The sequence below is a fragment of the Sinohyriopsis cumingii genome, chromosome 11 (assembly GCF_028554795.1).
Source record: "Sinohyriopsis cumingii isolate HCF-2022 chromosome 11, ASM2855479v2, whole genome shotgun sequence".
In the NCBI taxonomy this organism is placed as follows: domain Eukaryota; kingdom Metazoa; phylum Mollusca; class Bivalvia; order Unionida; family Unionidae; genus Sinohyriopsis; species Sinohyriopsis cumingii.
In genome coordinates, this window is record NC_142971.1 from 93,065,003 (window position 1) to 93,086,779 (window position 21,777).

Consider the following 21,777-nt stretch of genomic DNA (forward strand, 5'->3'; position numbering starts at 1 on the left):
TTCGTCCAGAGAATTTGAAAAGAGATCTTGTTGTACCCAAGCAGCTAAAGAATAAACAATTACTATTAAATCAAAACCATGAATGGCTAAATCTAGCTCGAGCATCAACAGTAGATTAGGAGAGGAAAAACTACTCTAAAAATATTATGTGACTACATTAATCCGTACTGAACCGGACGTAATAATTTTGACGTGAGTCCATTATAGCTGGACCGTATTTATACCTTACAGGTGTTAACACGTTACCAAAACTAAGCCACTAGATAGCTCAACAAAGCCAGCTTACATTATAATCGAAGCTTTCAATGTAACTAAATGAAAATTAATGTCCATGTGTTTTGTTATTACAGTACACAATCGCGAACATAGATTGTTTCGCATTTTTCTGACCTATTGCATAATTGTTTCGTTTCAGCATGATCCCAGGTGCCTAATTTTCTCGACACAACTACCTGTTTATGATTCACATGATCCCACTGGTATACCCCTTTGGCTTATGAACGGAGAGAACCGTGGTTTCAACGTAGATGTCAGCCACTCTGGTTCAACAATGACTCGTGCAAGGCAGTCATCCAGTCAGGTTATGAATACACGAGACGAAAGAACTTTTTCCAGACCCCCAGTTCAGACTGTCAATACACAGCTAAGAGTAACAGCTAGCACGGACCCTTCTTACGAATCTGTCAGAGGAAATAATGATGTGTAAGACCTATATATAACCAATTTTCCATGTCCCCACCGTGTTATGTTTAATATCCAGAAGCATTAATTTCCTTTCCGGTGAGAACGATTTATCCTGTACCACATCTTGAACTACTTTGCCATATGTTTCCACAACAATTACATCGTTTATCATTATCTTCCAAAAGGAACATAACTTCATAGACGTTATGATTGTGATCGAGACTGCTTTAGTAAGAGAAAAGTCACATAAGCATAGAAATACACATGCAAATATAAAACAGGTAATAATTATTCCTTGATACCAATCTCCAATCTGAGAATGCTGCTATACATATTAGATCCTATTATCTTCTAACATTAGCTACTTTCCATCTAGTTTAATTGGTGTCTATCCTGAGTCATTTGATTTTATTGTCATTTTATATGAATATTCTATGTAAGTCTTTGCAATCTTTTCTTTTCACTCGGTATTACGAAACTGATGTGCAGACGTCTACTGAAAGGCCGGTTTCTGTATGCTGAAGAACTGTACATGAAATAACACAAAATATGTTGATTTCGACTCTCATTGAAATACAGAAATAAAATGTCACGATGAAGCCATTGCTCTTTTCCGGAATTGCACTGATGCAATATGATAAACAAGAAAATAAATAAAGAAAATCTATCGATTCGTTTCATATATCTATTTTACTTGTTTTAATTTGTTTATTTGTTGTACTTGGTCATACTGTTTTTTGAACTCTGAAGTAAAAATATTTGTTGGCAGTTGTAATAATAGTCCACGAGCTGCACATCAGAATTAGAGCGTAGCTGTTTGCATTCATATATCAACATAAACATATTGAAATATCACAAACAAATAAATTCTGGATATTTAAGCTTACTAGGATATACAAATGTTTTATATTGCAATTATCATCAGTGGATAAAAACAGAAGAATACATTTTCTTAACATTTTGAACCACTTCCAACATTGTTAAACCTCAGTGCGGTACCTATATTAATAAAATGAAGCCATCCTGATAACCAAGCTAAACGTTTCTCATTCATATCGTTTACCTCAGGCAATAAGTATCAGCAATGCCATCATTAAATTTATACAGTTAGTACGAAACCTATGTGTCACGTTTGACAGCACGCTGTCATTGCACCAACATGTAATGAAATGGACAATTCTGCTTATCTGTAGCTGATGTGAATTCACTCCATTCGAAATTTTCGTTCCGTTGATACACCTCTGTGTTTCTTAGTACTTTCAAGACTGGACTATTGGAATCATATTCTATCTACTTCGTCTCAGTCTTGACTACAAAAAATTTAAAAAGCTGAAAACATGACTGTGCAGATCATCTTTAGAGTACGAATGAAGGTGAAAACGCTATTGTTCATGGAAACGTTTCCCACGATTGAAACGATACAATATCTTATCAGTTTAATAAAATTGGGTATACAGCAAAGTATAGCTTTAAAACGATTTACGTTCGCTTATGGATATTAACTACTGGAGAGTATGAAGGTACTCTTCTGCCCCAGCACTTCAGAATGCATTGGTTAAAATTTGATTAACATTGATATTTTCTTTTCTTTGATGCTGGTCGTTTTAGTTTCTTTGCCACACGAACGTTTTTGTGGATGCCAGAAATGCAGCAAGCTATATTTGCTGCATTTCTCTTTATGGCCGTTGCAGCCACAAACAATGTCTGTATCACACGCAATGTTTCATTGTTCGATTTCTTAGTACATTTATTATATATACTTTGTCCAAATGGCTATGTTATACTGTAAATATATAGCATATTGTTGTTTAAATAATATCATTTATGTTCAATACAAAGTCACGAAAGTGGCCAGCATCAAACACAACTTTTCTCTTTGTTTTAATTATGTACCCATATACTTTGACTTTGTAATATTAGCACGCCTGACTTAGGAAATTCTGTCTTTTCACTCTCTGTCTTCCTTTCGACTCTATAGATGTCGGAAAGAGTCGGCTGGTGTAGCACATCTAATTTTAGAATCTCATCAAACAAGATAAAAGTACATAACCCGGTGTTTTCATTAACTTTCCTTCTGACAATAACTTCTACATGGGTAAGAACACATCACATAAAACGATTTACCCTCGCGTAAGGACATTTATGGGAGGTGTGATTGAGTCTACAATTTCCAGCCAGATTTGTCATGTAACGCACTGTCAATGACCAATATATTTAAAGTTTTCAATCACGTATTCTGACCAGCCAATCGCAATGCTTTCGCACTGGCTGCGCGCGGAGGGATTCTCTCTCCTAGGGACTTTGGTGTCAGTTGAGAATTTCCTTCTTGGGTGCTGACATGTTTTCTTTTTATGCATACATTTTTCCCACCTCCACCCCATCATACTTCCCTATATATAATTGTTGCATGCTATCTTGTTGTTAATGATATGTTTGTTTAAACATTTTTTTATTGTTGCTTTCTTTCTATTTTGTTTGTTGTTGTGGGTTTTTTTGGGGGGGCGGGGTTGTTTGTTTCTCCATTTGTTCGGTTTTAAGGCGGTTCCATCCACATTAATCTCGTAAAAGTTTATACGGCTTCAACAATCTCTTTGTTTCATAATACCGTTTGTCTCAGTGTTTCATTTGTTAGCACCTTTACTAGGTATATTTTGCTCAAACAGTTATAGTACTGTAAATACATAGCTTAGGTAGAGAATGCTCAATATATAATAATCATGTTTATTGCGGTTGCATCCTCAAATAATTTTCGTAGTGTACTTTATGTCTCAGTGTTCAATTTCTTAGCACGTTTACTTTATTTTACTTTGTTCAAATAGTTATGGTATGCTGTAAATACATAGCAAATGTATGGTTCACTAATATCATTTATGTTCAATACAAAGTCACGAACGTGGAAAGGATCAAAACACAACGTTTGTCTTTGTTCTAATTATGTACCCATATACTTTGACTTTGTAATGTTTACACGACTAACCTATGGAATTCTGTCTTTTCTCTTTCAACCTTCCTTTTGACTTTGTCGATGTTGGAAAAAGTAGGCTGTTGTATGCACATTTAATTTTACAATCTCATCAAACAAGTTAGTAATAAAGAACCATGTGTTTTAATTCACATTCTTTCTGACAATAACTCGCATCCCTCTTTTACTCGTGTAAAAACACATCACATAACTACTAATGTATTTTATGTGCCTCAATATCTACTCTCGGAAGATAGATAGATAGATAGATAGATAGATAGATAGATAGATAGATAGATAGACAGACAGACAGACAGATAGATAGATAGATAGATGGGACTATATGGTTATCAACTAAGTAACAGAACGATGTAAAACAAACAAATGTTGTAAAACCTAACATACAGTTCAATTATCAATGTTATAAAATGAACATTTAAGAGGAACGTACAGTACTTTGAACAAAATACAAAATAATCCTTGAAAGGTATTTATACTGTCCAAGAGATTGAAATATTCTGTATAAATTTTAGTTCCAAGAATATACTGGTCCGCCAACAGTCCTGGCATGTTAAAAGGATTTTACCCAGAACACCTTTTAATAATTAGCAACAGTTCCAAAGTAATATTCGAGTCCCATGAGCAAGTTTTAGTTCCAACGATTAGTCCTAACAAAAGTCTACGCTCGAATTAATCTAAACAAAATATCAATTCATCTGCAGACTGATTTAAATATATGGAATAATAATTAAAAATAGGAATGCATGCAAAACAGGAATGAATCTGATTGCTTATTTATTCCATAGTATGCAACTGGCATCAATCTATATTGACAAAGTCCATCTAGAGTAGCAAAGGTTGTAATTTCTTATGCTCTATCTGGGAACAAGTGTTCATATTCTCATATAAGATGCCTTAACTCATTCCTTTTCTGTAGAAAGTTTCTAAGCCAGATTCTTTGGAGCCTTCCATGCTAAAAATATCTATAAAGATATCTTCTAGTTTTTCAGAATTGTAGTTGATGTTAATTTATTAAATTACGCTATGCTCTCCAATTTCACTTCATATGTAGCATAATTCAATATATCATGCGGACTTTGCTTTTGATAATAGACGTCTCATTACATGTATCAGATGGATCGATGTGGCGTGGTAATATCATACTATCATGCTTTAAAAGAATCGTAACTACCGATTGTCTTCCTTTTAATATTAGACTTCATTACATATATATATATATATATATATATATATATATATATATATATATATATATATATATATATATATATATATATATATATATATATATATATATGAAATGAAGGTTAATATTAAAGGAAGACAATCGGTAGGTTACGATTCTTTTAAAGCATAATATTATGTGTGTGTGTGTGTGTGCGCGCGCGCGTGTGTGTGTGTGTGTGTGTTTGTAAAGTGTCGAATTTTGAATTGTATTGAACCTTGAAGTTGAATGCATTGAGCATTACAATTTTTTCGCATTAAGCCAGAGACGTCTTTGTGAAGGGTCACTTCGACCTTTCTTCTTTTCTCCCCCCCCCATGTCAGTGAAAAGCTTGCATTTATGACTCAGTGACATTGACCAGGGCATTGCAACGCTGTCCTGAAAAAGTGAACATTTGAACTACCTACCATAACCGCTTGACAGGAACCAATGTCAAGTTATAATTTTTCAAAGAAAAAGTTATATACACCGTATACTGTCTAAAATCTGACGAAAGAAATGATTATCTTGGATAATTTATGAACTGCTTCTTACGATTGGCCAGAGTAAATTAAGGCGTACATTTTAGAAGTAATGTAAGTTTGAAGTGATGACATGGGTCGAAATTCTTTAGTCTGAAATCCTGAGAGAGGAAGAGTGGTTCCGAGGAAGCCTAAAAAGAAGAGTGCTTTCCTCGTTAAATAAGAAAAAGGGACCAGGTGGCTGTCTTGTAATTAAAGACAGAGTTTAGTGCGAGGACGCACAATTTCTGAAAGATATCAGCATTAAGGTACGCAATTTTAATTTTCACGCAATTTTCTGTTTTGATTGTTTGTTTTGTGCAAATGTGTTTGATATGACAAGGATCAATATTATGTACCGTTTATTCATTTTCATGGAAATATGTTGATGCTAGAGTTGTTATGCAATTTATCTCTTTAATTTTGCAGTTACTAGTTCATTGATAGAATTTGCGATTGCATGGTATCCAAGTTTTCATTGTGTATGATTTCATAGGGTTATATGAAGTAATTTTCTTTGTCTGTTAGGACCATGCTGACTATCGTGAGTTGACGTTGGATGGATGGAAATTGAATTAAAGTGATGTGTGCTCACTAGGAGCATGTATCACCGGGTTGTGCCAGCACAGCTGGCATTTTAATTGCTACAGGGGGAATGAAGGACAGCCACATCCCCCAGGCGTTTATGTGTTCACAGAACACTTATTATTTAGGCCGTCAGACAGAGGTACTATTAAGTTCCTAGCGATCTGAGTGTAGGGTCTTACTGACACCTGATCTGAGTTTCCCTAGTTAGTGAGCCTGTTATTTCCCTATGTATATATAAGGTGCAGAAGGGGATAGAAAAAATTAACAATTTATGAAAAATATAAGAATTTATTTTTAATTTTAAAATATTTTATATTAATTTATTTGCATTATTATTATAATTAAGTCATATATAATTATTCAATTCCTATTTTCCTATTTAAAAGATTTTGTGAGGCCTAATTGGTTTTACTTTTCAGGCTAGGTATAGTTTTTCCTTGATATAATTCTTTGCCGAGAATTCGGGTCTTAGGAAGACTCTCAAAGACATCTGATCTGGGTGGTCCTTATTTAATTAGCCTGGTTCCCTATCTTGAGATTGTTAAAAGTTTTTATTTTGTTATATCTAGTTATTTTAAATTATATGTTTAGGTCCTACGTATATTTAGTCGATTTCTATTTTTCTATTGTAAGTTTTTCTGTGGCTTTAATTGGATTTTATTTTTCAGTCTAGGTATAGTTTCTTTCCAAATAGATGTCTTTGCCAAGCTTTCTGGTCTTAGGAAGACACTCAAAAACACCTGTTCTGGATGGTCCCTATTTAAGTAGCCTGATTCCCTAGCTTTTCGATTGTTAAAACATTAATTGTTTTACAGCTAGTTATATTTTATTATATAATCCTGTTTTGTGGAAATATGATATTATGTTTTGTAGGTAATGTTTAGGTTTGGGTTGGATTTATTGATGATTTCTGGGTATGTGATTGGGGATCCGATTTTATTTTGTTATGATTTGAATATTTCCCTTTCTTTTTTTAGACTGTGGCACGCATTTAAAAATGTGTGGTAGGTCTTCAGGGACCAGGCAATAATAGCAATTAGGATTCGATAATACCCTAGAAATTAACAGTTTAAGAGAAGTCACTTAAGACTATTAGAAGGCATGGAAGACGGTTATCCATCTTTACATAGGTCACAATGATTATCTTTTGTCTTTAGCTAGGAAACCTAGTTTACATCCATGACCCAATGACTTCCAACAGTGAAAATCTCAATTTCATTCACCATGTTGTCAACCTTGTTAAAAAGATACAGTATTAATTGAGAAAAAAATGTTTGTTAATTGTTTGAATGTTAAAAAAATGTGATTTGTTAGTGGTAAGTTATGTGAATAAAAAATTGTTGTGTTTTGAAAGAAAATGCATTTGTCGTTTGTTTTTGCTATGGGTATCATGAACCATGCTCTTTGGCTTCTTTCTATCCCTCACATGACACTATTTTAGCGTTGCGACTCGAAACCGTGTATGGATGTTTTCCTTCGCGACTGCGCTTTGACCATAAAAGCGGGGTAGTCTCCAGTCTGACCATTCATTGTCGACTCATCCTCCTACGAAGATGTGCTCAATACTAGCCAAGCTGAACGAAGCCTACGTGAATTTGCATCTGGTCATAACAAGTGTGATACCGAGACCTGAAGAGATAGACAATGTCAGAATGTTAAAAATCACTGACGACCTGATAGAAGAGCTGTTTAGAGCATAATCAAGAAAGAGAAAGAAGAATGGACGGAGAAGTACAGACTTCAGAATCAGCAAATAGAGCAGCAGGAACAAGATAGAGGTTTTGTCGACTGCCGTGTCGACACCAAAGAGGTCTCTTTCTCTTTTCGAAGAAGCAGACCTTATGCTGTGAGAAAGTCTGTCACCAGACGAGGCCGCAATCTTAGATCCTAAAAGATTGCCATCACTCTTCGTTCACACAAAAAACCATAACAGACCTTTTCAGGGCTACCCATACTCTCCAAAAGAAATACTCAATTTATTGCCGTTGCTCTGTTAGTCAGTTAGAAAAAATAAAAGTGCGTTTATAAGCACATGATTTCTTTATCTTGGTTGATAAGTGTGACTATAAGTCCTTCGTTTATATCGCTAGTCAAAAAAATTAAAACTGTGCTTGTCAGTACAAAAAAGTGAGTAAGTGTTTCTTTTAGGTCCGCGCGTTTTTTGCTAATCATCTAGGTAATGTATGATTTGGGTCTTATGGAATGTTTTTCTTAACCTCCGTGCTTCAAGTATAAATTGGAAAATGCTCCTCAATCTGGCTACCCATTGTTGACCTGTCAACAGTGCAAAATGAGCAGAATGAGCATTAGACGGACTAAGTTAATGGAACTTCAGATGCACCTGGAGTATGACAGGCGGCTCCTGGACGAACTGTCAGCAGAGGATATTGCTGAAGAAGCCAGGATAGAGCTTGAGGAGGAAGAGAGAAGACAGAAAGAAGAGGAGGAAAAGAAGAGGGGAATCAGGTCTCACGTAACGATGAGACCAAGTTGTGAGGTGAAGCAACCTCCACAGACTATGGCTGCACCACAGCCAGTAGCAACACCACACCTACAACAACCACAGCCGGTACCAAAAGCGGCTGTCCCTCAAATGGAAAACGTGGAGGAGAGAGAGCAGGAGCCACGGCGGCAAGGAAGACATCCTCGGGTGCGGCATAGAAGAAGGAGAGAAGTCTTCACTATTCCAGAAAGTGGAAACTGAGATAGTGAAGCAAACCATCAAGCTTCTGCACTCCCAGCCACAAGGGTGAACTGGGAGAACGATTGGATCAGAAGATGTGTGTGTGGTGCCAGACCAGGAAGGTGTCGTCATTAGATCGGTGCAACTGGCGTTCCAGAAAAAACAGCTATCTTTAGTAGTGTGATTATAAACACTCACTCGTTTCCTGGGGTGATTGTGTGTGTGTGTGTATTTGTGTTTGTGTGGGTTTGTAAGTGCTCACGTACGTTTGTGCGGATAGTAGATTATTGGGATTTGTAAGTGCTCACGTACGTTTGTGTGGATAGTAGATTATTGGGTTTGTAAGCGCTCACGTACGTTTGTGTGGGTAGTAGATTATTTGGGTTTGTAAGAGCTCACGTACGTTTGTGTGCATAGCAGATTATTTGGGTTTGTAAGCGCTTATGTACGTTTGTATGGATAGTAGATTATTTGGGTTTGTAAGCGCTCACGAACGTTTGTTTGAATAGTAAATTGTGTGGTTATTAAACCGTCCCTTCTGTGTGAATGGTATGTTTGGGTTTTGTTTTTTGTTTTTTTTTGTTTTTTTTGCTGCATCCCGTGTGTGAATAGTAGAGTGTGGCTATGCGTTTATCTTCTCCTGTGTGTGGATAGTAAATTTTGCTTTTGTTTTGGCTGCTTAACGTGTTTGGATTGTAGATTGGGGTTTGATTTTGCTGCTTCCCGTGTGTGGATAGTAGATTATAGTTATGTTTTTACTTCTTTGCGTGTGTGGATAGTATATTTTGGTTATGATTTGGCTCGTTCGCGTGTGTGGATGGTATATAATGGGTTTGTGGTTAGTAGATTGTGGTGATGCTTTTTTAGATTGTTGTGATGTTTTTAGCTTCTCCCGTGTATGGATGGTAGATTGTGGGTTTGATTTGGCACCTCCGCGTGTGTGGATAGTAAATACTGGGTTTGTTTCTGCTTCTTGGTGTATGGGTGGTAGATTTTGGGGTTTGATTTGGCTTGTCAGCTTGTGTGGATAGTAGATAAGTGTTTAGTTTTTGCTCCTTCGCGTGTGTGGATAGTAGAGTATGGCTAGTTGTCTCCTCACCTCTGTGTGGATAGTAGATAATATGAGAAGAGAAAAATATGGGATGTTTTCCTTCACGTCCGTGCTTTAAATTTAAAATCTCAACGCGTTCGTCGTTTGCGCCATTCTGCTGAATAACCAGAGAAGATGGCAGTGTCAGCTTTGTCTAATGGTGTAAGAAATATTTACTTTTGGATTATGGATGGAGAATATGCTATTGAAAGAATTGAAAAAGAATGGAGCCTAACAAACAGCCTTGCCTATGTCAACCAAATAAATTAGCCAGGGAGATGATAGAAGGGATCATAGAAGAAGAAGTGAAGAGGATGAGATAATTGATTAATCCCCCCTATGTCAGATTGGGGACAATAAAAGAGTCTCTGTACAAGGTAACACAAGTCAGAGGCTATTTGGAAGAGATAGAGCAATGGTCAGAGTAGCCCTTTGGCAAAAAGGGTGGTGAACAGCTGAAAAAAGCGGAAGAACAGATGAGAAAGGTGATAGATGTAGAAGTGCAGAAAACCAAGGACAGGTGGGCAAAAGATAGGAAAGAACGAGAAAATAGAAAGAAAAAGGAAGAGTTTGAGAGGCTCAGCCATTACTGGATGAAGATCCAACAAAAGTTTAGAGCCATGGGCCACCCTGACTGGATGCCAGAGTCCCAAAAGAAGAAGACCGGAATAGTGAGAAAGGTCAGGAGATGGCTGAAGAAGTGGAGAAAATAGAAGTAGACGACAAAGGCCCTTTTCAAGGCCACTCATAGGTCACGAAAAGAAAATGACTTTCTTGCCTCAATTTTTTTTCTTCATGTGGCATCCATGTTTGTCTTTTGTCTGTGTTATATAAATCTCCCATGTTCAATTCTCATTGTCACCAGAGTGTCGGGACCGTGTTTGTAATGGCAAGTCACATTGTCCCCAAAGTGACGATCCTGTATTTCCCATGTTCCATTCTCCTTGACTCTATACAGTCCCACGATATATTCCCATATTAAATTCCCCCCTTGAGGCTAGAGTTGCCCACGGTGTACTTCAAAGTCTTCAGGCTATCCATGCTCAGAGGGGTCTGTAATGTTAATTCCTATTGAGGCTATAAATTGTAAGGCTATAATTGTTAGAGGGGGTCTGTAATGTTAATTCCCATTGAGGCTACTCTGGCCCCATACACTACTTGGGGTGGCGTCCGGAAACCTATGACCTCCCCCTCCCCGGTTCCTGCCCTATACGATATGCCAGTAGCTAGCTTTTCTAAAACTGACTCACTGTTAACGTACTTATGGAGCGAACATAAGCGACAACTTCTGAAGACGGATTAAGTTTATATGAGGCAGATTAGGATCATTAATCTTTGTTACAAACTTACCGAACGTATATTAATATTTCCCCCATTGTCTGGGTTTTTGTTTTTTCTCGACTGAAGGCAACAGGATGAAATATTGTACTGCCGATTCCCAAATTTATTTACTGTGTTTATGAGATGAATTTGGTTTATATTTTTTTAAGATTTCTTCTTGTAACGTTGTGTGTTTGTGTTTATTTGAAACGGCGGATCTAGGTTCACTTCATATCTTGTAAGATATATTGGATAAACTTTTTGTTCACAAAGACAAGAATGAATGCAACAACATTTTTCTATACGAGTTGTCAGAATGTAAGAGACGCAAAGAACTGACAGTCACGTTGAAAGAATCATGAGTTATGTTGTTTCTGAAATGCAAATTTGTTGCACCATGAAAACAAACTTGACTGTTTTCGGTTGCTTTCATTTCGAATTTGTTGCACCTAGAAAGGAAACAGTACCTTTGTTTTTGAAAGGTATTATTACATAAAGCGAGTGTTATAATATTCTGTTTCCAAATCTAAGTCCTTCAATAATTCAGCAATAAGATACGCTCAATAATGGAAGCAAAATAATAAAATGATGTTGAAGGCCGGAAGTATTTCATGGCCGGAAGATTGAAAGACAGATATTTATAAAGTAAGCTGTTTAAACGCAAGCCTTACCAATGTAACTTAAATTTCAAAAGACAATGATCGAATTGCCTTTTTCTCGTACGGTAAGTTCACATTAAACAAATGTTATTTCATGGTACGACAAATTTACATTAGAAAAACAAACTTCGTATGTTTTTATCGTGCAACAACTTACTGACTTTTACTATTTCATTAGTTCAGAACTTGCAAAAAAACAGCAACTGGCGTTTGCTGTTTTAATAATACGCCGTTTACTGAGAAAAAGTGACTTTTACTGATGCAGTGTTAATGTTATCTCACGTCTTCCATCGATTGGATGCACAATTACACCCACCCAACTAATTTCAAATACTCTGCAGCTTTCCTACTTCGTGGATTAAGCGTAGCAACAACAGAATACCTGTTCCATATAATTTGATTTCGGCGCAACGGAATACCTGTTCCATATACGTGGATTTCGGAACAACGGAATACCTGTTCCATATACATTGATTTCGGAACAACGGACTACCTGTTTCATATACGTGGATTTCGGGAAGAAAGGTTATGTTGACATGTATTTTAAGTCATACGACGAATAACACCCAAAACATGACTCGTTTATCCATACGAAAGAAGTCATGCGTGGCATATTTATATACGGGCAGTTTAATGTATTCTTGATATGAGGTAATTACTGCATGATAACGACCCAAGTTAGATCATGTGACATAGTTATGTTTAATCATCAATGCATGAAAACAAGGAAGATAATGGTGTTTGAAGCAGACTCACATTTTCTTATGAGCAGATCCGATGACTGATGAGACTATGTAAGCATATAACTACCTCTCTCTTTCTGTCTCTCTCTCTGTATCTGTCTCTCTCTTTACATGTCTTGTTTTATATTGTTACATAATTTTGAGGAAGCGGCATATGGGGGACTAATGGACCAATTCAGAGAAATAGCGTTGAAAGGATGATCTAAGTACATTGCTAGATCAATGTTACTAATGATCATTGTTTTGCTTCTTCGTTGTTGACTTTAATGGCACTTTTAACAAATTACTGGCTACATAACTTTGAGGATGTGTTATGTGATGTGATTTTGGATTTTTAACGTAGCTTTAACAATTTTTCAGTCATATCGCTACGATGTCTGCAATGTGGCAGTTTATAGTGATGTCTAGCATTGGGGCATCATGTCGCAGGAATGTATCATGATGGCCCACCCAGTCACATTATCCTGTCACCGGTCCGACCAGTCCTAACACTAACCTTTTAATGCTGAGCGCCAAACGAGGTAGCTGTTAGTACCATTTTAATAAGTCTTTGTTATGACTATGTTTAAATAAATTCAAAAAATAACCTAAAACAAATACATTTTAACCTCTTAATGCTGATCGCCAAATTCCAGATCGACTGTATTCTTCTGCTCAATCACTATTATCAATCTAGGGTGTGTGTGTGTGTGTGTGTGTGTGTGTGTGTGAGAGAGAGAGAGAGAGAGAGAGAAGTGGTTGTGACACCATAAAATCAGAATTCATGATGTTCGGCCCAAAATTTATAACATTTTCAAAAGGACAAAAATAGCAATAACGAAAATTATTAGAACATCTCTATATTTAAAGCATAATAAATGAGTATAACAAACTCATTAGAGCTGTCTTTGTACAGTTTAGCATGTAACATGATACCTTCTATTTTATGACTTAGAGAGAAATAGTGCAATACTAGTCCCAGTACCTGTTTGAATATGGAAGCATCACTACTTATTAACAAAAGAGCATATAATCCCATCCCCATCATCCGCGGTAAAAGTTATACTTTGATACTGACACGAAACTGTAAATGTACCAGTTTTGTCCAATTCATTATTTCCGCTGAAATATTGCTTTTTTCTATTCCCTACTTCCTTGTTTTTTTTTAGGATTTGGGGTACTAAATATATTTCTGTTCTTCTGTTTTGACGTCGAAATCAATTTTTTTATACTGGTAGTAAAGTTTTGGTGCATACATGAAGCTTATAAGGCAGTAAACGGACTTAGTGTGTAAACAAATAATGAAGAAAAAAAACGTATTTAAAACTTCCACAGTGACATATAAAAAATCTTACAAACTGGTGATTTTGTATTATACTGCAGTGGTTGCTAACGGAACGGATTGAAGATACTGTCTACATTTTGACTCTCAAGTCTCTATGATCCCTAGGAAGCGTATGAATAAGATTAATGGCAGTTGCATGCAACAGCGGAAACAAATATAAGCAAACAGTTCTGTTCACCATCTAGTCTTTTAAACAAAGGGTTCTACAAAGTTGGTACAATACACTTCAGCACCGGTCACACTTTAACAACCGTCACGTTGTCGAAAATGGCATTCACAGAATTGTCTGTCATCTTGCACAATGTGTAGCTTCTTGTCACCTCTACTATTATGTCATTGTCTTCTAGATTTAGCAAGTACCTCAGTGTTTACCTAAGGATAACGTCGACAACGTGTTTTGCAGGACTGACGGTACTAATGATATGGTAAAATAGGAACCAGACTAGAAATGGGTGAATATAAAATATAGTATATGTGGATTTGGCTGGCCAGATTTGATTGAAAATGAAAATAAGATTTTAAGAAGAAGAATATTTTGAGAGCTTATCCTAGTTATAACTGAAAAAGAAAGAGATATTGTTTAATTGACAGAATTTCAGTCCCTTTATAGATCTCAGTTTGAAAGACTCGTTACCGCAATCAGCACGGGCCTCTTGGGTGCCGCATTAAAAGTATGCGTTTCAAATACATGTAGATTCAGACAATGCCACGGATTATATGGTTTTCTCTGCTTATAAGCTGTCATCAAGGATGTGTCTATACTGATAAATATAACATTGATCACGAGGACTCAGATATTTGAAGTTATTGAATTTTTCATGTCATTGTGTTTGCATAGGTTTACGAGGGGATACGCGACGGCAGAATATCGACCTTTCCCCTGAATTGCGATATCATAAAAGCGCTTTGAACGAGTTATTCTCTATTCTATGCATGTTGAATGCAAGCATCAAGATGATCAAAGTGTTGTTGTTGTTGTTGTTGTGGGGTTTAACGCCATTTTTCAGTACACGATAGGCTATACATGGCGGTCAGTATTAATGGTGGAGGAAGAACCCGGGAAAACCCCAGAAAGAACCACCGACCCACGAGAACCAACTGGCAAGCATGATCAAAGTGTAATGATAACCAAACAACATTCCTGTTATGGATACGGCTAGTGCATATCGTCGAACCAAACCAAGTGTACAGCACATTTTTTATTTTTATTTCTGTGACGACAATTGTAAACGAAGACGGCAATGTTAAAGGCTTATCACGGAAGGGACGGGAATCATTGCTGATAGAGGATAATTAACGTATGGCCTTAAGTCATTCAAACAATAATACGTACGGTGTAAATTTACCGCCGAAAGTACCACCGCTGCAAAGGTGTAAACATTACGTGATGTAATTCTTACAAGCCTTAATGTCCATCACCATTTTGACGTGCAATATATACTAGTATTATATATAAATTCAAATAGTTACAACTGAAATATTTGTAAGCTAATTTTCATGATCTGTAAGTATGCACTAAACAATGACCACTAATTCATTTGGGTAAGTTTCATCAAAGAGTACTTCTATTTTAGATACTGTGCTATAGTAATTAGTGGAGCTTGGTTATTTCGGCTCTGGCTATATATATATATATATATATATATATATATATATATATATATATATATATATATATATATATATATATATATATATATCGAGATGGGTTGGGGTGGGGGTGTTAATAAGCTAGGTATCTTTTCTACCAGTTGATCTGTTCCATTAGTAGCATATGAACATCACACTTTCAATGTTGGTTTTCGCTTGACTGGATGATGTTCAGTATTATATCAGAAGGTTTTTGTAAGCATATAGTGCTGATCCGGGATGTATATTTTATCCGGAATGTATATTTTATTTTATCGCTCTTGATTGTTTTATCTTAATTTAAACTTGTGTTGCATATTGCTTTCGACTGACATCTCTGTGTTGTTGTTGTTGTTGAGTTTAATTATAGTGGCGTGGGCACAATTGTGCATGTGCCACTTTTTTCTGACTGCACCGCAGCCTTCTAGTTGTTCCTGGGGAAGGGAATGGTGCCACCTCCCCCAGGCCTTTATGGATTCAAGGAAGCCTGATAGTTTGGCCTCAATATGTGGATCCATAAAGGTATCTTACAGTTGAATGGTTGGCTGTCATTAGTGGGAAGGAGAGGTCGGGAACGGTCCTGCTTGCTTTAGATCGCTGGTTTCTTGTTGCATTTGCCTGGTGTTTCTTGCGATTTTTTTTTTTTTTTTTTTTTTTTTTGATTTTTTTTTTTTTTCTTCAAAATGTTCTAAAAGGGGGAATGTTCTATGCTGTTTATAGAGGTTCTTAGTATAAATCATGTTTGAAGAGAGATTTTCAAGGTTATTATGGTATTACTAGTCGAGGTGTTCAGGGTGTGCATCCTACGTTATGTTATTTATAAGTTTTTAGATATTGCCTCTTTAAGTTATGTATTAATTAATGTTTTTAGAGATTGAATATTATTTATACTTTATTTTGCAAGAGACCGGAGTCCTAGCCGATTACACTGTTCGTTAAGGACATCTAGGACCGGAATCCTAGCTGATTACTCGGTTCATTAAGGACATCTAGAACATCCGATTTTGCGGTTTCCTTAGTTTTTTATAAGTGCTTCGTAAGTGAATTATTTATTAATACTTTTATAAAATTGAATGATATATTATGTTTTTTTGTGGCGGCTTCTAAATTTATTTAGCTAGTTACTGGGTCTTTTGGTTTTGTGGGGATAGTAATTATATTTTGTTCCTAAGTCCTGCTGAATCTATGAATTGATTTATATTTTTATATGCTGATTGTTTATTTTTATTAGAGTCCATAAGTAACTCTGGGTATGTGTGTGGTGATCCAATCTCTTTTTGGTTTTTGATAAATATTTTCCGAGCGGGTTGATATTTTGGGCATATATTGAATACGTGGTTTAGATCTTCGGTGGTGTGGCAGTTAAAGCAGTTAATGGTTGCTGGTTTGGGTCCTATAAACCATCCAAAACTGCTTGCTAGTTTAGTTTTTCCAGTTGTTATCTTGTTTATGGTCTTCTGTTCTAGATAGGTACCCTTATGTTCCTATCTACGTTTTTGGGGGTTTCATAGTGCTTTATACCTTTTGTGGAGGAGTTACAAAAATCTTGCCATGTTTGGTCTATATATGTTTGTGCGAAGCTCATTGCTTCTGTAGAGCTATAGTTAAACTTGAGAGAGTTTTGATCTCCTAGTTTGGTTTTTGCAACTTTGTCTGCTGTTTCGTTGCCAGAGATTCCAGTGTGCGACGGTATCCACATGAGCTCGACTAATTTATATGCTGTGGTGCTATCGTCGATTAATTGGCATGCTCTGTCGAGGAATCGTTCCCTAGAGTGTGTATTGCGATTTTGGATCGATTTGATAACGCTTAGGGAATCGCTTATAATGACTGCTTTAGGTATTTGGTTGTCTTTGATCCATTGTAGTGATTCAAGTATAGCCCAAAATTCAGTGGTGTAAATGGAACAATAGTCAGGTAATCTGGATCCCGTTTGTATATTAAATTCAGGGATGACTATTGTTGTTGCTGTTCTTGGTGGGTTGTTTGTTTTTGATCCATCGTATATATTTTAACATAGTCCGGGTATTTTTGGTTGATTTCGTTTACCAGTACAGGTTTGAGTAAGTTTTCTTGTCCTTCTTTTTAGCCTAATTTGGTAGCTTCAGTGTTAATCCTTGGTGGTTTTTGTAACCATGGTGATTTGTTCTGGTCTGTATTGTTTGTTATCTGTTTTTTTAGTAGAGGTATATTTTCTCTTAGCTCAAGGATTACTGTGCCACTTGGTGTGGTGGGTATGATTTTGGGTTTGAAGACAACTTTACACTTATTTATAGCTATTTTGGTGGGATGGTTGTCTGGGTGGGTATCTAATCGAATGGAGTATCGGAGGAGCAGTTCTTGCCTACGTAATTTTAAGGGTAGTTCTCCTGTTAGTGTTTGTAGTTATTCTAGTGATGTGAGGGGTGTGTTCCTGTGCATAATAGTAAGGCTTTTCTCTGGATAGTGTCAAGTTTTTGTAGTACATGTTGCTTAGCCGAGTTATATGCTTGGCAACGGTAATCCAGTTTTGATCTAATTAGGGTTTTATATATCGTGAGGAGGGTCTCCTGGTTGATCCCCAGTCAGTCCCTGTGATGTTCCTGAGTAAATTGATCTCTTTGTTACAATTCTGGGTGAGTTGTTCAATGTGCTGTTTCCATGTGAGGTGATTGTCAAAGAACATTCCTAGGAATTTTACTACTGTTACGTATTTGATTAATTGATTTTGTATATAGAAGTTTGGATAGACTAGGCTGTTATTTCGTTTTGGGGTGAATGTGATTGCCACAGTTTTTTCATGAGATATTTTGAAACCCCATTTGTCCGCCCATCTCCCTATGTTGTCTAGGCTCTATTGGATTTCTTTAACTACTGTGTTATTTGCAGGATTTCCATTCCTCCATATGCCACTATCATCTGCAAATTGTGACAAGTTTATTTTTGTGTAGGCTGCATTGAGGTGAAGGTCGTTTACCATTCAGCTAAATAGTAAGGGACTTATTACACTGCCTTGCTGTGTTGCATTTTCAAGTGAAAATTCTTCCGTATGGTTGTTGCCTATTCATGTAATTTTCCGGCCTGTGAGGAAATCGCCAATCTAGTTGAACAAGCGTCCAGTTATTCCAAAAAACCGCTATGAGGTTGCGATCGGTTTTCCTATGTGCGTTAAAAGCGAGTTTGATGTCTGTTTCCAATCTGAGAAGTTGGTCAGTGGTGGACCGTATTGTTCCGAAAGCCACATTGATTTATGGAGAGTGGGTTATTGGTTTCTAGGTGGTGTTTTAACCTATTTGCGATTATTGTCTCCATTATTTTGCAAATATTGTTTGAAAGGGAGATGGGTCGGTACGAAATTATGTTGTTGGGATCTTTACCTAGCTTGGGGATTGGTATTACTAAGGCATATTTCCATTTGGTTGGTAGTTGGCCTTTATCCCATATCCTATTAAAGAGTTTGATTATGGCTATTGTTATATTGATAGGTAGTTTTTTGTAGATAATGTAACCTAACTAATCCTTACCAGACGATATTTCGTTTTTGGATCGTAGGGCTATCTTCCATTCATGTACAGTAATGTCGCCATTTAGATGAGATTCTTTTGTTCCTTGGTCTTGAAACATTTGAGGTTGGATTCCCTCCATTAGTTTTTTGTGTTCTTGAAAGTTTCTGGTGTGATTATTGTTGCTACTCATGTTCGATAAATGCTTCGCTAGGAGGTCTGCCTTATCTTTATTTGTTATGGCATTTTTATATTTTGGGGCTGAGGTAGTTGCTTTTCCTTTTATGGCTTTTATCTTGTCCCATATTTGTTTTGAGTTTGATTTTAGACTCAGTTTAGAGCAAAGGGTTTGCCATTGATTAATTTTAGCAGCTTTTATAGTTTGTTGTAGTGCTTTTCCTTTATCTTTATATTGCTGGAAGTTGATAGAAGTTTTGGTGCGTTTATATTTATTTAAGGCCCTTTTTTTGTCTTTATGTGCTATAGTGCACTGTTTAGTCCACCATGGTACAGGGTTTTTATTTTGGATATTAGTTGTCTTTGGGATGCATCGGTTAGCTGCTTTTATAATTGTGTATGTTATGTTACCATAATACATGTCAATACTTGGGCTTTCTAAGTCATCTGGATTTACTCTAGCTAGTAATAATTGGAATTGGTCCCAGTCTGTCTGTTGGTACCTCCATTTAGGTGGGGTTTCGTTTGGAATGTGTTGAGTTTTTGTTTGAATATTGATTTTGATTGGAAAATGGTCACTTCCTAACGTATCTTCTTGATTCACCCACCAATTTGTGATTTGAGCCAGTTTTGGGGTAGTGATGGTTAGGTCTATGGCTGAAAGAGTGCCATCCTCAGGGTTTAATCTAGTGTTCGACCCGTCATTTAAGATGACCAGATTGTTCTCAGTTATCCATTTTTCAACCATTTTCCCTCTTTGATCTTTCTTTTTACCTCCCCATAATTCACTGTGTGCGTTGAAGTCGCCACAGATCATTTGATTGTTGTTGTTATTAGTGATTGCTTTTAGTGAGATTAGGTTGCTAGGGCAGAAGGTATTCCCTGGGCCGTATGCATTTATTATTTGAATGTTTGTGGTTCCTATATTTATCATTAATGACATTATTTCGATGCTATTATTGATGTTTAGGTTAGGGTGTACTTCTATTATTTCATGGTAGATTAGTGTATCTATTAAAAACATTGCTAGTCCACCCCCTTTCTGCCACATGGGTCTGTTATTATAGGGTATAGCCGTGTAGTTTGGACAGGCGTTTGTGTTCTTGTGTTATGAGAGTTTCCTGTAGGCAGATTACGTCTGGTTTTACGGCCGTATTATTCAGTTTGTTCTGCAGTTATGATAGGTTTTTAAAGATTCCTCTGCAGTTCCATTGCCAGATGATAATTTTATTATTTTTGTACTATTCATTTTTGACGTTGTCTTTATCTGTTAGTCTTGTGGTCCAATCAGCTAGTATGGTGAAAATGGTTTTGAGGGTTCTCATTATGCTACTGAGATCTTGCATTAGGGTTCCTGTTGTTAGGTTCATTACTTCCTGTATTAATTCTGTGTTGGGGTGTGTGTTAGGTTTGGGGATGTTTGGGGTGACAGTTTTGTTTGTATCTGGAGTGTTATCGGGGTGGTCATGATTTGTGACAATGTGGGTTGTAGATTTTGGTTCTTTTGTTTCCTGATTCGAGGGTATGTTTTGTGGTGCAATGTTTTCCCTTCTGATTCTGCGTGGAGAGTTTTTGTGCTCATTGATTGTTTCAGAGGTAGATTTTGGTGTTTTGGGGATGATTTTACAGGTAATGTTTTTGGCAGAATGGTAGGTGAGGTGTTTTTCGTTCATTAAGTCCACTATTTGTTTCTCTTTTATTGCAAATCTGCATTCTGCCGATCTAGGATAATGATTTTCTTTACAGTTAGCACATTTTTGTTTAGTTGTGTGGCATTCTCTTTTGTGTTGACCTCCGCACTACTTACATCTTGGTTTGAATCTACATCTGAGGGCATAGTGTCCCCAGTGCAGGCATTTGGTGCAAAATCTTGGCCTATTTATGTAGTTTTTCCAGCTTATGGTACACTCCTGACTGTCCTAGTTTTATTATTGATGGTATTGGCTCGGCAGCCTCTATAACTGCTTTGTTTGTTCCTTGTCCCTTGTGATTTTTAAGACGATATACTTTGGTGGTCTGTGTTCCATTTGCTGTGAGTTTATGAAGTAGGAGTTCATTGCTTATGTCCTTGTTGTATCCGTTTAGTGCTATTACTTTTTTAAAGATAGTGGTTTTAGTGGGTTCAGCCAGATTAGTTGTGGTTTCACTGTGTTTGGAGTTCGAAGACTCGTGTTTTCCTCTGAGTGCTATGGTGTCTCTCTATTTTGATCTTTATTGGACCTATAGTTTCAATATGGATTCCATTTTGAATTTTGGCCAGTGCTGTCATAATAATATTGGTACTTAGACCAGTAATTATGTTGCACCTGCTGCTTATGTATATGGTGTGTTCGATGGAATGATAATTGTAAATTTTGTTTTGGGGGTTATGTTGTTGTTTTATTTCCTATTTTGAGTTAACCTTACTTGTAGGTTGTTGTTGTTGTTGTTTTGGTGTTTTAGCGGGCCTTTGCCATTACTTAGGTATGTGTTTTGGGTGTTTTGGGTTATTTGGGGTCTTTGGGTTGCCATATTGTGCTGCTGGGTAGTTTTGTAGTGTCTAATTCATTGGATTTGTTCCCATAGGTTGGTGGTTCCCTTGTTGTTATTATCCCAGATGGTCAAGGAGTTTGGCTTGAGTGTATAGTTTCTTTCCTAATGTTTTGATTTATTGTTGTTTGCTTGATTTCCTGTTGTTGGTTTGTTTGCAT

General features: G+C 36.6%; 1 protein-coding gene across 2 annotated transcripts in view; it reads left to right on the forward strand.

The window, feature by feature from the left end:
- Window positions 1-21,777, forward strand: part of LOC149789014 (uncharacterized) — a 92,206-nt gene that overhangs the window by 27,158 nt on the left and 43,271 nt on the right. The window contains exon 8 of one of the 2 annotated variants that reach the window (XM_089975173.1): window positions 416-3,598. The exons of the other annotated variant lie outside the window; for it this stretch is intronic. Within the exon in view, the coding sequence (XP_089831299.1) occupies window positions 416-706 (291 nt within the window). The 3' untranslated portion in view covers window positions 707-3,598. Of the gene's footprint in view, window positions 1-415; window positions 3,599-21,777 lie in introns of those variants that run through there. 2 annotated transcript variants of the gene reach the window in all.